Genomic DNA, 14376 nt, shown 5'->3' with positions numbered 1-14376 from the left:
GTATCAACAACTTTGAACAGTTTAGCCGGTTTGTAGGTGATGAGGCGAGGAGCAGCTCAAGGTGCAGAAGAACTGCCCAGATTTCAGGAAAACACTCTGAATGGCTGCAAAGTGCACAGCAGGACCGGACTGCAAGGAATTGAAGGTTTCTCTACTGGATCCTGACGTTTATGAACCCAATGAATCCACTAGTAAACAGCTGGAGGACCAAAACCTGTGGCCGAGGTAAGACGGAGGATTATTAAACTAGAAACACAAAACTGGATTTAGTTTCTAAACTAAAGTCATGTTAAAAAAAAAGCACTTTTCCGAGGCGGATTTAAAGGACTGGGTTTATTTTGGGTCATCCTGCAATGATGAATGACATGGTCTGGATTTATTTACGCCTGCTGGAAGATTTTCTGCTTCACCTGAACACATCAGGGTGTTTTTAGCAGCTGACTTTCTGGTTGTTTTCATCTGCGGGTCAACAGCTTCAGCCTGGGTTCGGATAAAGGCTCATGTGGAAGAAATGCCATGAAGTCAGATGCTCCTTCCGCCTTTGCTTGAACACCGACTTGCTTTCCTCTTCTCTCACTTTGAACGGGGGGAAACAGAAACTCTAAATTCTTGGTCGACTTTTGTATATTTTTCTCCAAAGCTTATGCTTTAAAGCAAACCTCTCAGGCAGAATTGTGAAAGGCAACTCTAAAGATTTACTTTCTGGATGCGGAAACGCAAACAAGCAGGAAACGATCGGCTGCTGTTTGTTGTTCAATGCCATCAGACACCAAATGTAAACAGGAAGGTTTTTACCTTTATTTTCTGTTTTTTCCTGGTCAAAATGAAACCAACACGGTTAAATCAGCTCCAGTAGAAGTTTTCCAGTCAAAAACCAGCCAGGAAAGCGACTTGATCTCCGGCAGAAACATTTTACCTGCCGAGAAGACAGAAGAGACAATAATGCATTTTTACTGGTTTATGATATCTAAAAACAAAATTTACTGTCTTAAGGATGCTGCTTAGAGCCCTGAATACTATTAAACTATTTTAGTATCACTATTAAATAAGCGGAAAGATGAAGCTGTCACAAAATAATAATTATCACATGATCTTAGACATAAAATATAATAAGTACTGTGTAAAAGCCAGACTTAATACAACTTTTTTAAGCTTTTATTCCTTAAGGCACAACTTTAGAAATCTGACCTCAAATAGCCTATTTGAAGCCTATTAAAAAACATTAATAGAACAAAATCACAGACTTTCATTTTGATATGAAAACTGAATTTAAAGTCCCAATTTGTGGACAGGTATTATTATAAGTTTTTACTCCTTCGTGTCCCTTTTCTATCAATAAGGTGTGTTGTATTTTTTTATTTTGTTGTGATGTGTGGTTGTGCAGCGCCATGTGTGAAATAAATTAAGTAAATAAATTACTTTCTATAAATCATCTCAGCGTCAGATAAGTTGAAGGAAAGTCAGGTTCAGAGTTAAAAACAAATATTCAGTGTTAAATGGTTTTTAGCTTTTACGCATCTGTTGAAAAAAAAAGTAAGACAACTTTATCTTGTTTAACACAAAAATCCATCAGTATATTTCATTGTCACATAATTTCTGCTCTTTGGTCTCAGGGAGGAAGAGTCATGGAGTGAACAAACCAGTACTGGCACACAGACTGGTGAGAGACAGGCTCAGAGACATATATACATATATATCTTTACTATGTCTATGTACAGGCTCAAGTTAATGCAACTGATAGCCAACTGTGTAGCATAGCTATAGCTGAGCTGCTGGGAGACGTAGGTAGGTACATGTTTAGGGACGTTTGTAAAAGTAAAAGCAGCATCACAGGTCTAGAAGTGGGTATACTCAATGCTGACTGAAAAAGAAGTGGGTGTGCTCCGCGTATACCCTGGACTACACCACTGCATTCATTATAAAATGTACAAATATCCATGCACAGCATAAAGCCAGAAATTGTTGGTGATCCTTGGATTTTTCTTTTATCACAATGGCAACTCAAGATTTTCAAGACATTCAATGCTTTGAGTAACTTTGCTGATCCCTCTGGTCCTCCCTGAACAGCTCAGGTTTCTGTCAGAATAAGTTATTTGTCATCCTCTCTTTGTCGCTCACCTCATCAGTGCAAATTTATTTAATTTATTTTAGATTTAATTGCAGTTTTAATGTTTTCCAGATGCAAATGCTGCCATGCAAAGAGGCTTTAAACAATGTGGTGAAAATGGTAAACATGACACCCACTTTGCATCAGCTAATAGACAAGGATGGCTTTAGACTCCATCTTTAATTTGTTTTTAAACTCGCTTCATGCATTATTTGTTATTAAGCTTTTTGTTTTAGTGGTAAGATGCAAATTGTGATGATAACAGTCACTAATCAGAAAGTGTTTTCCAGATCCTTGGCTCAAAAATGGATCCTTGTGTTGTTTATGGGCACCTGCCTCCTGTACTGTGCCCGGATGACCATGCCAGTCTGTGCAGTCTCAATGGCAACCACTTTTCATTGGAGTAAAATCAACTCTGGGCTCGTCCTGGGTGGATTCTTCTGGGGATACTGTTTCACTCAGATCCTGGGAGGATACGTCAGCGACAAGTAAGCAGTTCATGCAGGATAGCATGCACGGTTTCATTAGAACAATGACTTGTGTTACATTCATGGCCTGTTTGCTCTCAAGTCAGGATTCAAATGTCAGGATAATATTTGTTGTTTCATAGAGTGGGAGGGGAGACTGTCCTGTTTATCTCAGCAGCTTCATGGTCTCTGGTCACAGCTGCGACTCCCTTACTGGCTCGTCTTGGCTCACATACCCTCGCTCTCATGATTGTGGCCAGAATTCTGATGGGACTTTTTCAGGGTGAGTTTTACAACATTTACTGGGATTAAATAAGCCCTTAGAAAAGAATGGGAAGCTCTTCATGAAATTGATCGGATTTAATAAATATGCTTGTTGCTTTTACTTCCAACAATAAAAAAGTATGCACAGTAAATACCTGCTAGATAGATAGATAGATAGATGTTTATACACCCCTGAGGGAAATTTATTTCTGTAAGTAATAAGACAGAAACTTAATTTGTTTAGGTCTAACCCTAAACTAGCTAAATATCATATCATATCATATCATATCATATCATATCATATCATATCATATCATATCATATCATATCATATCATATATCATATCATATCAAAGCTGACCAAAGTGCTGAACAATAACTGTAAGAGAGAAAAGAGAGCCAAACAAATGAAAAGCAAAGATTAAAATGAAATTAAAGATTAAATAGACAAATTAGAAAAGCACTCATAGAGCTCAAATCTCCGCCAAGCACAATGTTAAAAAATCCTTTAAATAAATTCCTGGATCCAAACGGTGATCTAGATCGCCACCAAAATGAAATCAGTTCTTCCTTTTCACATTTCCAACAAATCTCAAGGAGATCTGTCCATAACTTTTTGAGTTATCTTGAACATAAACAAACAGATAAATGCCAGTAAAAACATAACCTCCATGGCGGAGATAATAAACGGCTACACGTTACCACCGAATCCAGTAAAACCAGTGTAATAGTGTTCTAGGTGTGAGGCGATAAACAGTAGCATAAAGATGGGAGGGGGCTTGATGTTTTACAACAGCCTCGATTGAAAGAAACAGAACTTAACTACATCGTTGACTTGTTAGTTAAATTTCCGGCTGTAGTCCATCTTCACACCTAAATAAGTGATGCTGGAGTTTTTATATGTTTTTTTTAAAAATAATGTTTACATTTTAACCATTCACAGTCCAAAATCCTGAGTTTAAAGCTTTAAGTTGCTGTGTGCTGTTAGTAATAACTAATCTGTCAGTATGTAGAATATAGATGGATGGATTAAAAAGCTGACTGTGATCAAATAGCACGAAGTTGGTGATGATTGGCTTTAAGTCCGTATAAGCCAAGCCAAGCCAAGCCAAGCCAAGCCAAGCCAACTTTATTTATAAAGCACTTTCTGACAGCCACTGCTAACAAAGTGCTAAACAGAACATAATTAACATATTAAAACAGAAAACAATAAAACTGTAAAGTTTAAAACCATAAAATATAAAAACGATGAAACAAATAAACAATAAAAGCAATAAAAGCAAACTCATTCTGGGGAAAATGCCAGTGAAAACAGGTGGGTCTAAATACCTTTGACTGTTATCTGATGGAAAAGGCCAAGAAAAGGAGAAAAAAGGAGTTTTCAGTATCAATCTTTTCGCCCACTTATCGAAGACAGAATTTAGATCTTGTGCTCACAAATTGGACCTGATCTCTCAGAGTTAAGAAAAATAAATGAAACTCTGCAGTTTTGTCCTTTCTTACAGGGGTTTTTTTCCCATCTTTGGCAAGTCTGTGTTCACAGCGAGTAGTGGAGGGAGAGAAAGGCTTTCTAATGAGCACCATGCACAGCGGGAGTCATCTTGGGTATGCCGTGCACACATAGACATATAAACAAACTTTTATCTCTAAAGCCATTTATTTATCCATTTTCTTACTCTGTTTCTTTCAGAACATTGCTTGCAGGTGGGATGGGGTCCCTGATGCTTGACCGATACGGATGGGAAAGCATGTTCTACAGTACTGGTTTCCTGTCTGGACTCTGGGCACTCGCAGTTTGGCTGTTTTTACTAAAAAGTACAGTTGTTTGGCTTGTTCACCTGATAACAAAGAGACCTCAGGAAGTTAAATCAGAATCAGCTTTAGTTGTCTTTGAGCCAGCGTCCCAGCACAATGAAATTAAGTCCAGAACAACCTCTGCAAGAGAAGGCAAAACAACATAGATGTGGCATAAACAGATCAGGCAGACTGAGGCAGTAGCCACAGAGTGGCGCACCTTTTTTATGCAAGATGAGGAAAAGATAAAATGAGGAAGGATGGATGGCTGGGTGGTAAAACAGAAGGTGCATTTAGGGCTGTGACGATATGCTTTTGTCCCGATTCGATTCCAATTTTTTGGGTGCCAATTTGATTTAAATTGCGATACTCTCAATTCTTCAATATTGCTGATTTTTGTAGGTAAAAAACAAAAAAAATGTACAAAACTTTTTTTTTGCTCGTCATTTTTCTTAATTTAAATTAGGAAAAAAACAACACAGTAGCCAAACCATCATTCTGCTGCGATAATGCCCGAGAAGACAAGAAAAAAGATCAATATAAACAATAAAAATGACAAAAATTTTATAATGGATTATTTTTATTTATTTAAAAATAGATATTTTTTTTTTTAAAAAGTGAAGATTTTAAAATTGTGAAGCAAAAAACCCTGATTTTTTATTTTTCAATTCGATTTTCCCACCCCTAGTATTTACACACTTCACCTGAAAGGGGAAAGATGCGACAAAAAAACACCTCCGAGTCAGTCTATGTCAGAAGACGTGCAAAGGAGAAAGCTTTTTTCTTTTCGTGTGGCATCTGACTTTTAACAGCATAAAAGCGATGCCTTCTAAGGATTTATCCCTGGTGCAGTAAACGCCAAGAGAGAAAAGCAGGGGCTCTAAAATCGACCTAGGTGGAACCCCATAGACCAGGGATGTCCCGCTCCGGTTACAGGTTTTCCATGTATCCCTGATCCAACACGCCTGACTCAAATGAATCAGTCACTGTACAGAACTTCATTGGCTGTTGGATCTGACTGATGTGATCTAGATGCGTCGGAAAAGGGATACATCTAAAACCTGCAGGACATCAGACCTTCTATGGACACCCCTGCCATAGATCACCAGCATGAATGACTGTAATCATGACTTACCTGACAAGATGACTATTTTTTTTTATTTACAGCATTTATTAACTTATTCATTAACTAGTCCAGCAAAGCAGAAAAATATATACCTGTGTTTTCTACAATGTTGACTTTCCAGCTTTTCTATCAGATCTTGACAATTATGTTTGTTTTTGTGCGTGTTTTTCTCTTTTTGCCACCCTACTTGTGCCACCAGTGAGTTTAATTTGATGTTGTTTGTTTGGTTTAGATGATGTGACGCTGAAGCAGATCACATCAAAGAATTGGCCCCAATCAAACTTGTCCAGAAACCACTGGTCGAGTTTATGTAAAAAGCCGGCTATCTGGTACAGTTTATACATTCTTTGATCACTCATTCTTTGACATGGCGTAACGATTTGCTTGTGTTACTCTGACTTCCTCTGTGTGTCTTTAAGGGCCATGGTATTTGCCCACATGTGCACAAGCAGCACATCCTACACTCTCTTATCATGGCTCCCAACATACTTTAAAGAATCATTTCCTCACGCCACGGTACCTCCACCATGTGCTTTTATTTACCTAATAAACAGTCTTTCCCGAACTCATCATTTAAATCGACTTATTAATGACCACATCGCCATCTCTGCTCGTACAGGCATGGGTGTACAATGTAATTCCTTGGCTTACTGCAATTATATCAGCACTTGTTGGAGGATATTTTTCAGATTTCCTCATCACCAGAGGTATAGACTGTTACATTTTTTCTCATATTTTTCCATGAAAACAAATGGGGAAAAAAATGACAGCTTGTATTTTCTCTGCAGGATATGGTGTAGCATCTGTGAGAAAAGTAATGCAGGTAAGGATGGGAAAGTTATTTTAATGTGTGCAATTATCCCGTGTTGAGCTGTTATGTAGAGCAGTCAGTGTTTCTGCAGGAGTTTTGTGGTGTGTATTTCACATGTCTCCACAAGTCCACAAGTTGTTTGAGCATCAGGGGTAATTTACCACCCTGTCTGCAAAACAAAGCTCAAAAATGAGTTTGCTGCGATTTGCTGATAATTTAATTGGAAGTAATACAAATAAACATTTTAAATGTTTAAACTGAGCATGACATTTGATACTTTAGCTTTCTTTTTTAAATTGAATATAAAATAAAAAATGCTTTTCAAAGAGATTTTTTTCTTTGTCGTTAATATTCAGACAGCATCTCAGCTTAGTTTGAAACAGTAAGACATAAGAATTTAAAATGGAGACTTGTTCATAAAAGAAATATTTAGTCACATAAACAAACGTATTGTCTGAATGAAGGTGTGAGTGACATAAAGTTGTACTTGTGTTGTCAGAAGTTTAGTTGTGTAGCTGAACTTGTGTAATGTGGAGTGTGCATATCTCATCTGTCGTCTCCTCTTCCTGCTCAGTTTTGTGCCATGGGCGTATCCAGCATGTTTATCATACCTCTGTTGGGAGCTGTCTCATTCACCTCTGCTGTGATCTTTATTTCTGCTGCAGTCGGTGTTTCCACCTTTACCAGCGGGTATGTTGGATCAGACAAAACACTCAGTGTTTGCTCAGATGTTGTGGAAATTGAATGTACATCATGATCATAATTTGATTACTGGAGGCTGCACAGGAACTTAATGGAGCCAGTATAAACTTGTAACTTAAACAAGTTTACAGTAGAAAAGTCTGCTTCTAAATTCTCTCAGGACTATAAAATAAACACTTTTTAATGGGGAAAATTGAGTAGTTTTAAGTGGTATTGTATGTTACAGTAATGACACAGTGTGCAACAGATTAATATAAACTGCTTCAAAAATTGCTAAAAAAAAAAAAAAAGTCTCAATATTTCTGTGTTAAATGGAGCAAAGAGAAATTTTTCAAACTGTATCAATAACAATAGTGTATTTCCTATATCTTTTATAAAGTTTTACATCTGCTTACCTAAAAAATTATACAAGACAAAGCAAAGAAACAACATGACAGATGAGCTTTGCTTTTCTGTTAAAAAAAAGAAGATGTGCATATATGTATGCATGTATCCATGTATGCATGCATGCATGTATACATGTATGTATGTATGCATACATATACACATACACATTTAATGTACACATATGTATACATACATATGTATGTATGCATGTATACATGGCCTTGGAAGGGACTAAAACACCTGAATTTAGTTATTTGGATGGGTGGGTGAATACTTTGTGCAACATAGTGTTTCTTGCATTAACAGCATCCATTCATATTCTCTTTTTTTTCTTTTTGCTCATTTAGTTTTGGTTTTTAGATGATATTTGTTAACAGTAAATCTAAGATATTAGCACTCAGTTAATGTAAATACTGTCAGATTTCTTTACGGTAAATGATTAATTTTGTTACTGTATTTCAGTGGTGTGTCTGTGAATGTACAGGATCTCACTCCGTCATGTGCAGGTGCTCTCTATGGTGGGTTTAAACTACTTTCTATCAGCTAATCAAACTAGAACACATGCATTGTTTGATTTTAACATCTCTGTACTGTTTTTGTTGACAATATTCCATCAAATTTCCTTCTTATCTTAATCAGGTTTCATGAATATGATGGGCGCTTTAATGGGTATGTAAACAAACTGGTTGCAAAACTCAGAAATATGAACTGTTAGACGACAACACTGATAGCTGCTGTTCCCGTTTGTTGTGCAGGACTGGTGCTCGTGTCCTTCTCAGGTTACCTGATTGAAGTTACCCTGTCATGGGCCACAGTCTTCTCCCTCATCACTTTAATAAATGCCACTGGTCTTGGGATCTTTCTCATCTTTGGAGATGCTCAGCGGGTTGACCTGCTGGATAACTGCCAGACTTGTGTGGTTTGATACAGATTAGGCAATATGTTTAAATCAACCAAAGACAACTTCAGTGTCACCAGATGTATTGTGTTATACACAAAAATATATCAATCCAGCACAGCAACACAATAATTATCCGGGATTGTTGCAGTTTTGAATGATCTTTGAGTGTGCTTTAGATAATAAAATACACAAGTATGTGGAAGTCCTGTAAAACTTGAAATTAAGGAACTTGTATATATCTTATTATGTATTAAAATATACAATTTAATCATTGTATTTGCTACAAGCCTTGTCTGAAAGGGCCGTAATTGAGAACGGCTTCATGCAGACCATAGCTGCATGAATTGTCTAAGATAAAAAGTCGGATTTGCACAAAAAAAAGTTTTCAAATTAAATTTTTTACCTGTGAAATTCACAACAAACATCTCAGGAAACTCTAAGCAGAGTGGAACCTAAAGGTTTAAAGACTCAATCTATTTCTATACGTCCGCACAACTACGATCAAATATGACATTTGCACCTCAGTTCTAAAAGCAGACAGAAAACACAAACATATGTGGAAAGATGCTATATTCTACAGTAAATACACTTCTCACAAAAAGTTAGTTTTTGTATGACAAGATGAAGTACCTAAAATAAACTATAACCTTTAAATGTTAACTTGGTTTCACCTTCTCCACACTTTTTAATGCGCAAGTGCAACTTTTCAGTGTTTAAGTATTTACAACATGCTGTCCTGATGATTAACCAAACAATCCCAGAAAAAGTCTCTGAACCATGAATCAACCAGTAAAGGTTCTGGTTCAATGACATCTTGTATCTAAACAATCCTCTTTTTCATACTTTTCACATTTTGGCATCATCAGTTCAAGATTAAAAGTAATCTAGAACAAGTTATGGACACGCTGACATGCTGCGGCTACACACAGCTGCAGCTTTTCTCTTAATAAAATGTTCTGAATGATGGTATAAACATCGCAGGATTCTTCCTAAATGTCCTACATTCATAAAAACATTTCCATGTAGCATCAACTATTTTACCTTTTTTGTCATTTTTTTTACCCACAAGTTGACTATTGCTAATGTTTTATGAGTAGTTTATTTATCTGAAGTATGCAAAGCTTTGGTTTCAGCATCCGTCCAGCTTTTAGACCAAATCTACTCTGAATTTAACTGTTTCTTCATCCTGAATTAGCAGCAGCTCAATAATACTGACAAGTTATGTACAAAAACGTGCTTCATGTCTTTTCACAAAATGTAAAAAGTTCATTAAGTTCATCTGGTCTTTAACTTGGCCATACCAAAACACTACTTTTTGTCAATTTTCGTATTTTTGAGCATTTTTCAACAGAACATCTGTTGTTTTGATGTGTAGTGCTCTTTTTTTTAACAACTGAGTTCATGCACCAGTATCCTGACATTTCCCTTTAGATATTTTCACAATACTGCAAAGCTGATTGATGAATCTCTTATACATATTCTTATTGCTTAAATGTAGCAAAAAGGCTCATGCAAACATGCCATAGTTTCAGGGATGGGTGTGAGGATTTCTATGTTGTAACAACATATCTTTCTCCTAATTTATTGTGTCTAGTTTGACTTTCCTGTTACAGTAACTAAATAGTAATTGTCACAAAAACATGTACAGCCCATGGTTTCATACGCTCATCCCACTGCGAGTCAAACAGCACGACTAACGCTCATTTAAAGCTACAGGACACTCAATCAGACCACTGATGACTGCTCAGGAATATTTACTCTCAGGTTCCCTTTCTGGGTCTCAGGCCAGAACTCCATTTGGATATCTACAGGTAACACTGGTCCCAGTTTATGGATATGGGAAGAAGAAACCTTTTCTGATTCCGTGGATGTGTTATATAGTTCAGTATTTGGATTTCCAGTACAGCCTGTAAACTTTTTACTGGTCCAAACTGGCTGGAAAAGCAGATTCTTAGCATAACATGTTGGATATCAGCAGGCATGTCTTTAATGATTCAAGTGTGACTTGGTAGAAAAAAAAGGTGTAATGTAACTTAAAATGATGGTGAGTTTATTTTACCTCTATGTTTTATGTTTGTCATCCTAATGGCTAAAATGTTTGATTCAGTACCATTAATGAACATAGGACAAAGTCTGCAACCTGAAAGGGTTTTTTGTTGTTGTTTTCTTTGTTGGTTTTACTAAAGAGTTCAGTTCAGATTTTATCACAACATCGCTGTTTCCACAAATAATCTGTCATCCCACATACCAGAATTTATACAAGCACAGTATTTTGGACAGAAAAGGCCTTTCTCTGTCCAGGAAAAGAAGAAAAATGCCATTTTTATTTTTATTTTTCTTTATTATCAGTTCCTGTTTAGGATGTTTTAAACAACAATTATACTTTTCAGTTACTCAGCTACTGTAGGGATTAAGGAAGTCCCATGAAGTAAATTTGGCTATAAATATTTAGTAATGTTACCAAAAATAGATCAAAGCTAAATATTACTTTTGTTTGTGTGGATTTGATAACGTCCCTTGTGTATAAAAAATATAAAAGCTATCCATCAATCATTCAACCTCCAGCTGCGCCAAATATACTGTTCCACAATCCATCACTCATCATATCATGTTTTATTTTTCCTTTATTTAAATGTAATCTTGAATGGAAATGACTTTATCAGAAATATTTCTGATAAAGTGGTTTTTTGTGGCACTGATCAGTTTAGATGTATAGCTGCAAAAATGATTGTCCATGTGTGAAAAAGGTAATGTGTTCTAAAATAAAAAAAAGAAAAAAACAACTTTTCAACAGAAAGAGATATTTGTTCATGGCATTGTTGTAAGATTTCCTTACTCTATTAATTATGTTTTGCTGCTGGGAGAGCCGTAAGAACCCTGCTCAGGGGGACACATCTAGCTATAAATCTGGCAACTCAAGTTGGAAACTTTACCAGCTCTGCTCTTCCTCTTCCCATTACTGTTGGAATGAACATCAAAAGGGTGAACTGTCCATGCACAGATGGATAAAATTAATAAAATTACTGTAGATAAGAAATTATGAAAATATATATAAATTAAGTAATTATAGTAAAATGGTCAGTTCTGAATAAAATAAATAAAACTATTTTTTTAAATACCAAAAAGGTCATTAACCCTTTCATACATGCATCAATAGAAAACAATGCCATTTTTTTTTTCAAATACAGTATTTTACCACAACACATACAATGATACTTTTTATTTCCCTTTGAATTAATTTATTTTAATGTTTTATATAACAATTTATAAAATTATATATTATCATAATTATATGACATAAATATTCTCTAAAACATATGCCTGTATCGTTTTCTTTTCCTATTTCTCACTAAGGCAAATTTAAGTAATTGCAATGTATGTATTTATGTTCAATTACAGAATACATTTCTTCTTCAGTGAGTAGTAGTGTATTGTGGTTATTTATAAAGATACCATCCTTATTCATGAATATTCAAGAAAAAAGTTTGTAAATAGGCGTCCACTGTAGTGACCACAGTGCATGAAAGAGTTAAACCTGAATATTTTCACTTTTACACCACCAAAGTGTATAAGATGAATCTTGAAACAGATATGAAGTTCACACAGCTACGATAGATGGATGGATAGATAGATAGATAAAATTACAGTCATAGAATAGTAGCTACAGATATGTATATTAGATATATGTTTTATACATCTAACACAAAGAAACACCCTGAAGGGCTTATTATCTAAATCAAAACAAAAAAAGAGAGAATCTCTGCGCAATGTGGGTTTTCCATGATGAAATGCCGCCAGTTGGACCAGTTATAATGAGGATGCACCAGTGGAAAGCCAATCAGTTCTGGAGTCCACGCCGACAGGTCCACTTTCAGCACCCTGGTCAGCGATCCGTGGACGAAAGGCACACACACGCACACACACACACACACACACACACACACACACACACACACACACACACACACACACACCACTGGCAGCAGAGCCACCATAATAACCCGGTCACCAGACTATATGATGGTCGGTGAACGTTCCCAACGTGATCGCGAGGACGAGTGCGTCATGACGTCATCGCTTCAGCTGTGTGGACCGGGACATAACAGACACAGATTGGGACGGGATCGTGGTTTTTATGCCTAAAAAACTGATGATTTCCTGGTTTGGTTTCTAAATCTTGAAGTGAGGTTTGGACTGATTCGTCTCGACTCGAAGCAAGACTGGACATCATCATCATCTTCATCATCATCATCATCATGATGAGGGGGGCCTGACCGCCTGCCTCCACGCATACCGATGGGATTGTTTGGCCTGCTTCGCCTCCTCATCCGTGTGTTTTTGACAACAGAAAGAGCCAGATGTTTTCTCTGAGAAGCGTGAATCCAGATGCGGCAGTTTTCTGCGGTGTTCAGGCAAAGCTTCAGCAACAACAAAAAAAAATCATTCAGAGGTTCATGTAGGCGCGATTTGATGTCTCATTTATTAGTCTCGCTGGTTATGTAAAACTGAGGGCATAATTTCATGAATATTAAACTGTGTGTTGTTTCACCCTGCGATGGTCAGAAGCGCCAAGTTTCCTCTGAAATGACAGGATTGCCGCTCCTCGTGTTCACGGCGGACCTTGATTTATCAGCAATACAATTAAGGCACGCGGTGAATGCCAAGAGAGGGATCACGCGCCGCTTTGTGCGTCATTTAACGGAGATGGAGAGATGAAAACACCCGCAGAGAGACGGAACACCTGCATGCGCTCACCGGAACAAAGAACGCTTGTTTTCACATCGTTCATGACCAAAATCAGACCAGGCTGCAGCCTTTTTCACGTCTTGTGTCACTAGAAATAAAAGCAAATAAATGCTCTCTGCAGGAAAGTTGTTTAATGTCAGCATGTGGTGGAAGTCTGTGGGTTTGTGTTTATGGGTGCAACAAGCAGCAATATGCAAATTAGCAAGGGCTTCTATTCACTGCATGGACAAAGATACTTATAACACCTGTACTCAGAAAAGTATAGCAGAGGCAGCGAAAGGAATAAGAGCAATAGATAAATAAGAAATGAATAAATAAGAAGTTAAAGAAAAATAAAGATAAGACAAGAAAAAATAGATCAGAGAATCTTGGATCCATGTCTTGGGAAGAAAATATTCTCATAAATACTGGGTGATACTTGAGTTCATGAGTATTTTCTTTGGATATTTTCTGTCCAGTGTTAAAATGTTTTTGTTTCTTTCATTTAAATCATACACATACAACATACTTTTATGATTCAAACTTTTTTTAAAAAAAGTTTTAAAAAAAAGAAAAAAAAAAAGAATATAGTAATGGGATGAAGCAGTTTTAAACAGGTTGTTTTAAGCATTTTGACCCCATCACATTACAAAGCAAAAAAGAGCTAAGTTAGACAGATGCAAGACAGCATTTTTCACCGACAAGGTCCAGAACCTTTTACCTCAAGACACAGTCCTTTTAAATGGTCAACAAACTGGATGGGTGGAAAAAAAGAAGTTGAAGGCAAAAAAAAAAAACAACCCAAAAGACAAGTATCTGAAGGTCATGTCATATGTATGTATATGTGTATATATAAATATATCTATATATATATATATATATATACACAATATGCTCTAGGACCTCTAGAATCTCGGAGATGCATCTATAAGCCAGCTAGTGTTCATTAAAGCCTCAACTTGCACATCTGGAAGTTTTCTCCTCCATTAAAACATCAGAAATGGTCTCCATGGCTGTGATGAAGTCGTTCCTAAAGAAGGAAAACAAAAAGGCGAGGCTGAGGCAACACAGGTGGGATTATTTTAACAAAAC

The 14376-nt window shown here is 36.6% G+C and overlaps 1 protein-coding gene across 1 annotated transcript; it reads left to right on the top strand.

Annotated features, from left to right (window-relative positions):
* Positions 1-100: 100 nt before the first annotated feature.
* LOC306754554 (voltage-gated purine nucleotide uniporter SLC17A9-like) lies at positions 101-8583 on the top strand (the record flags this gene model as incomplete). The annotated part of the gene is made up of 13 exons (XM_079238571.1): positions 101-225; positions 2398-2595; positions 2718-2857; positions 4344-4443; positions 4529-4653; positions 5991-6087; positions 6178-6274; positions 6378-6465; positions 6547-6581; positions 7144-7259; positions 8121-8176; positions 8298-8327; positions 8414-8583. The coding sequence occupies 13 exons, from the start codon at positions 101-103 to the stop codon at positions 8581-8583; spliced, it is 1377 nt and encodes a 458-aa protein (XP_079094697.1).
* Between the last annotated feature and the right edge of the window lie 5793 nt (positions 8584-14376).

Source organism: Telmatherina bonti (genome assembly GCF_933228915.1).
Source record: "Telmatherina bonti genome assembly, chromosome: 4".
Lineage (NCBI taxonomy): Eukaryota > Metazoa > Chordata > Actinopteri > Atheriniformes > Telmatherinidae > Telmatherina > Telmatherina bonti.
Note: the sequence above shows the minus strand (reverse complement) of the source record. Positions and strands in the feature narration are given on the sequence as shown.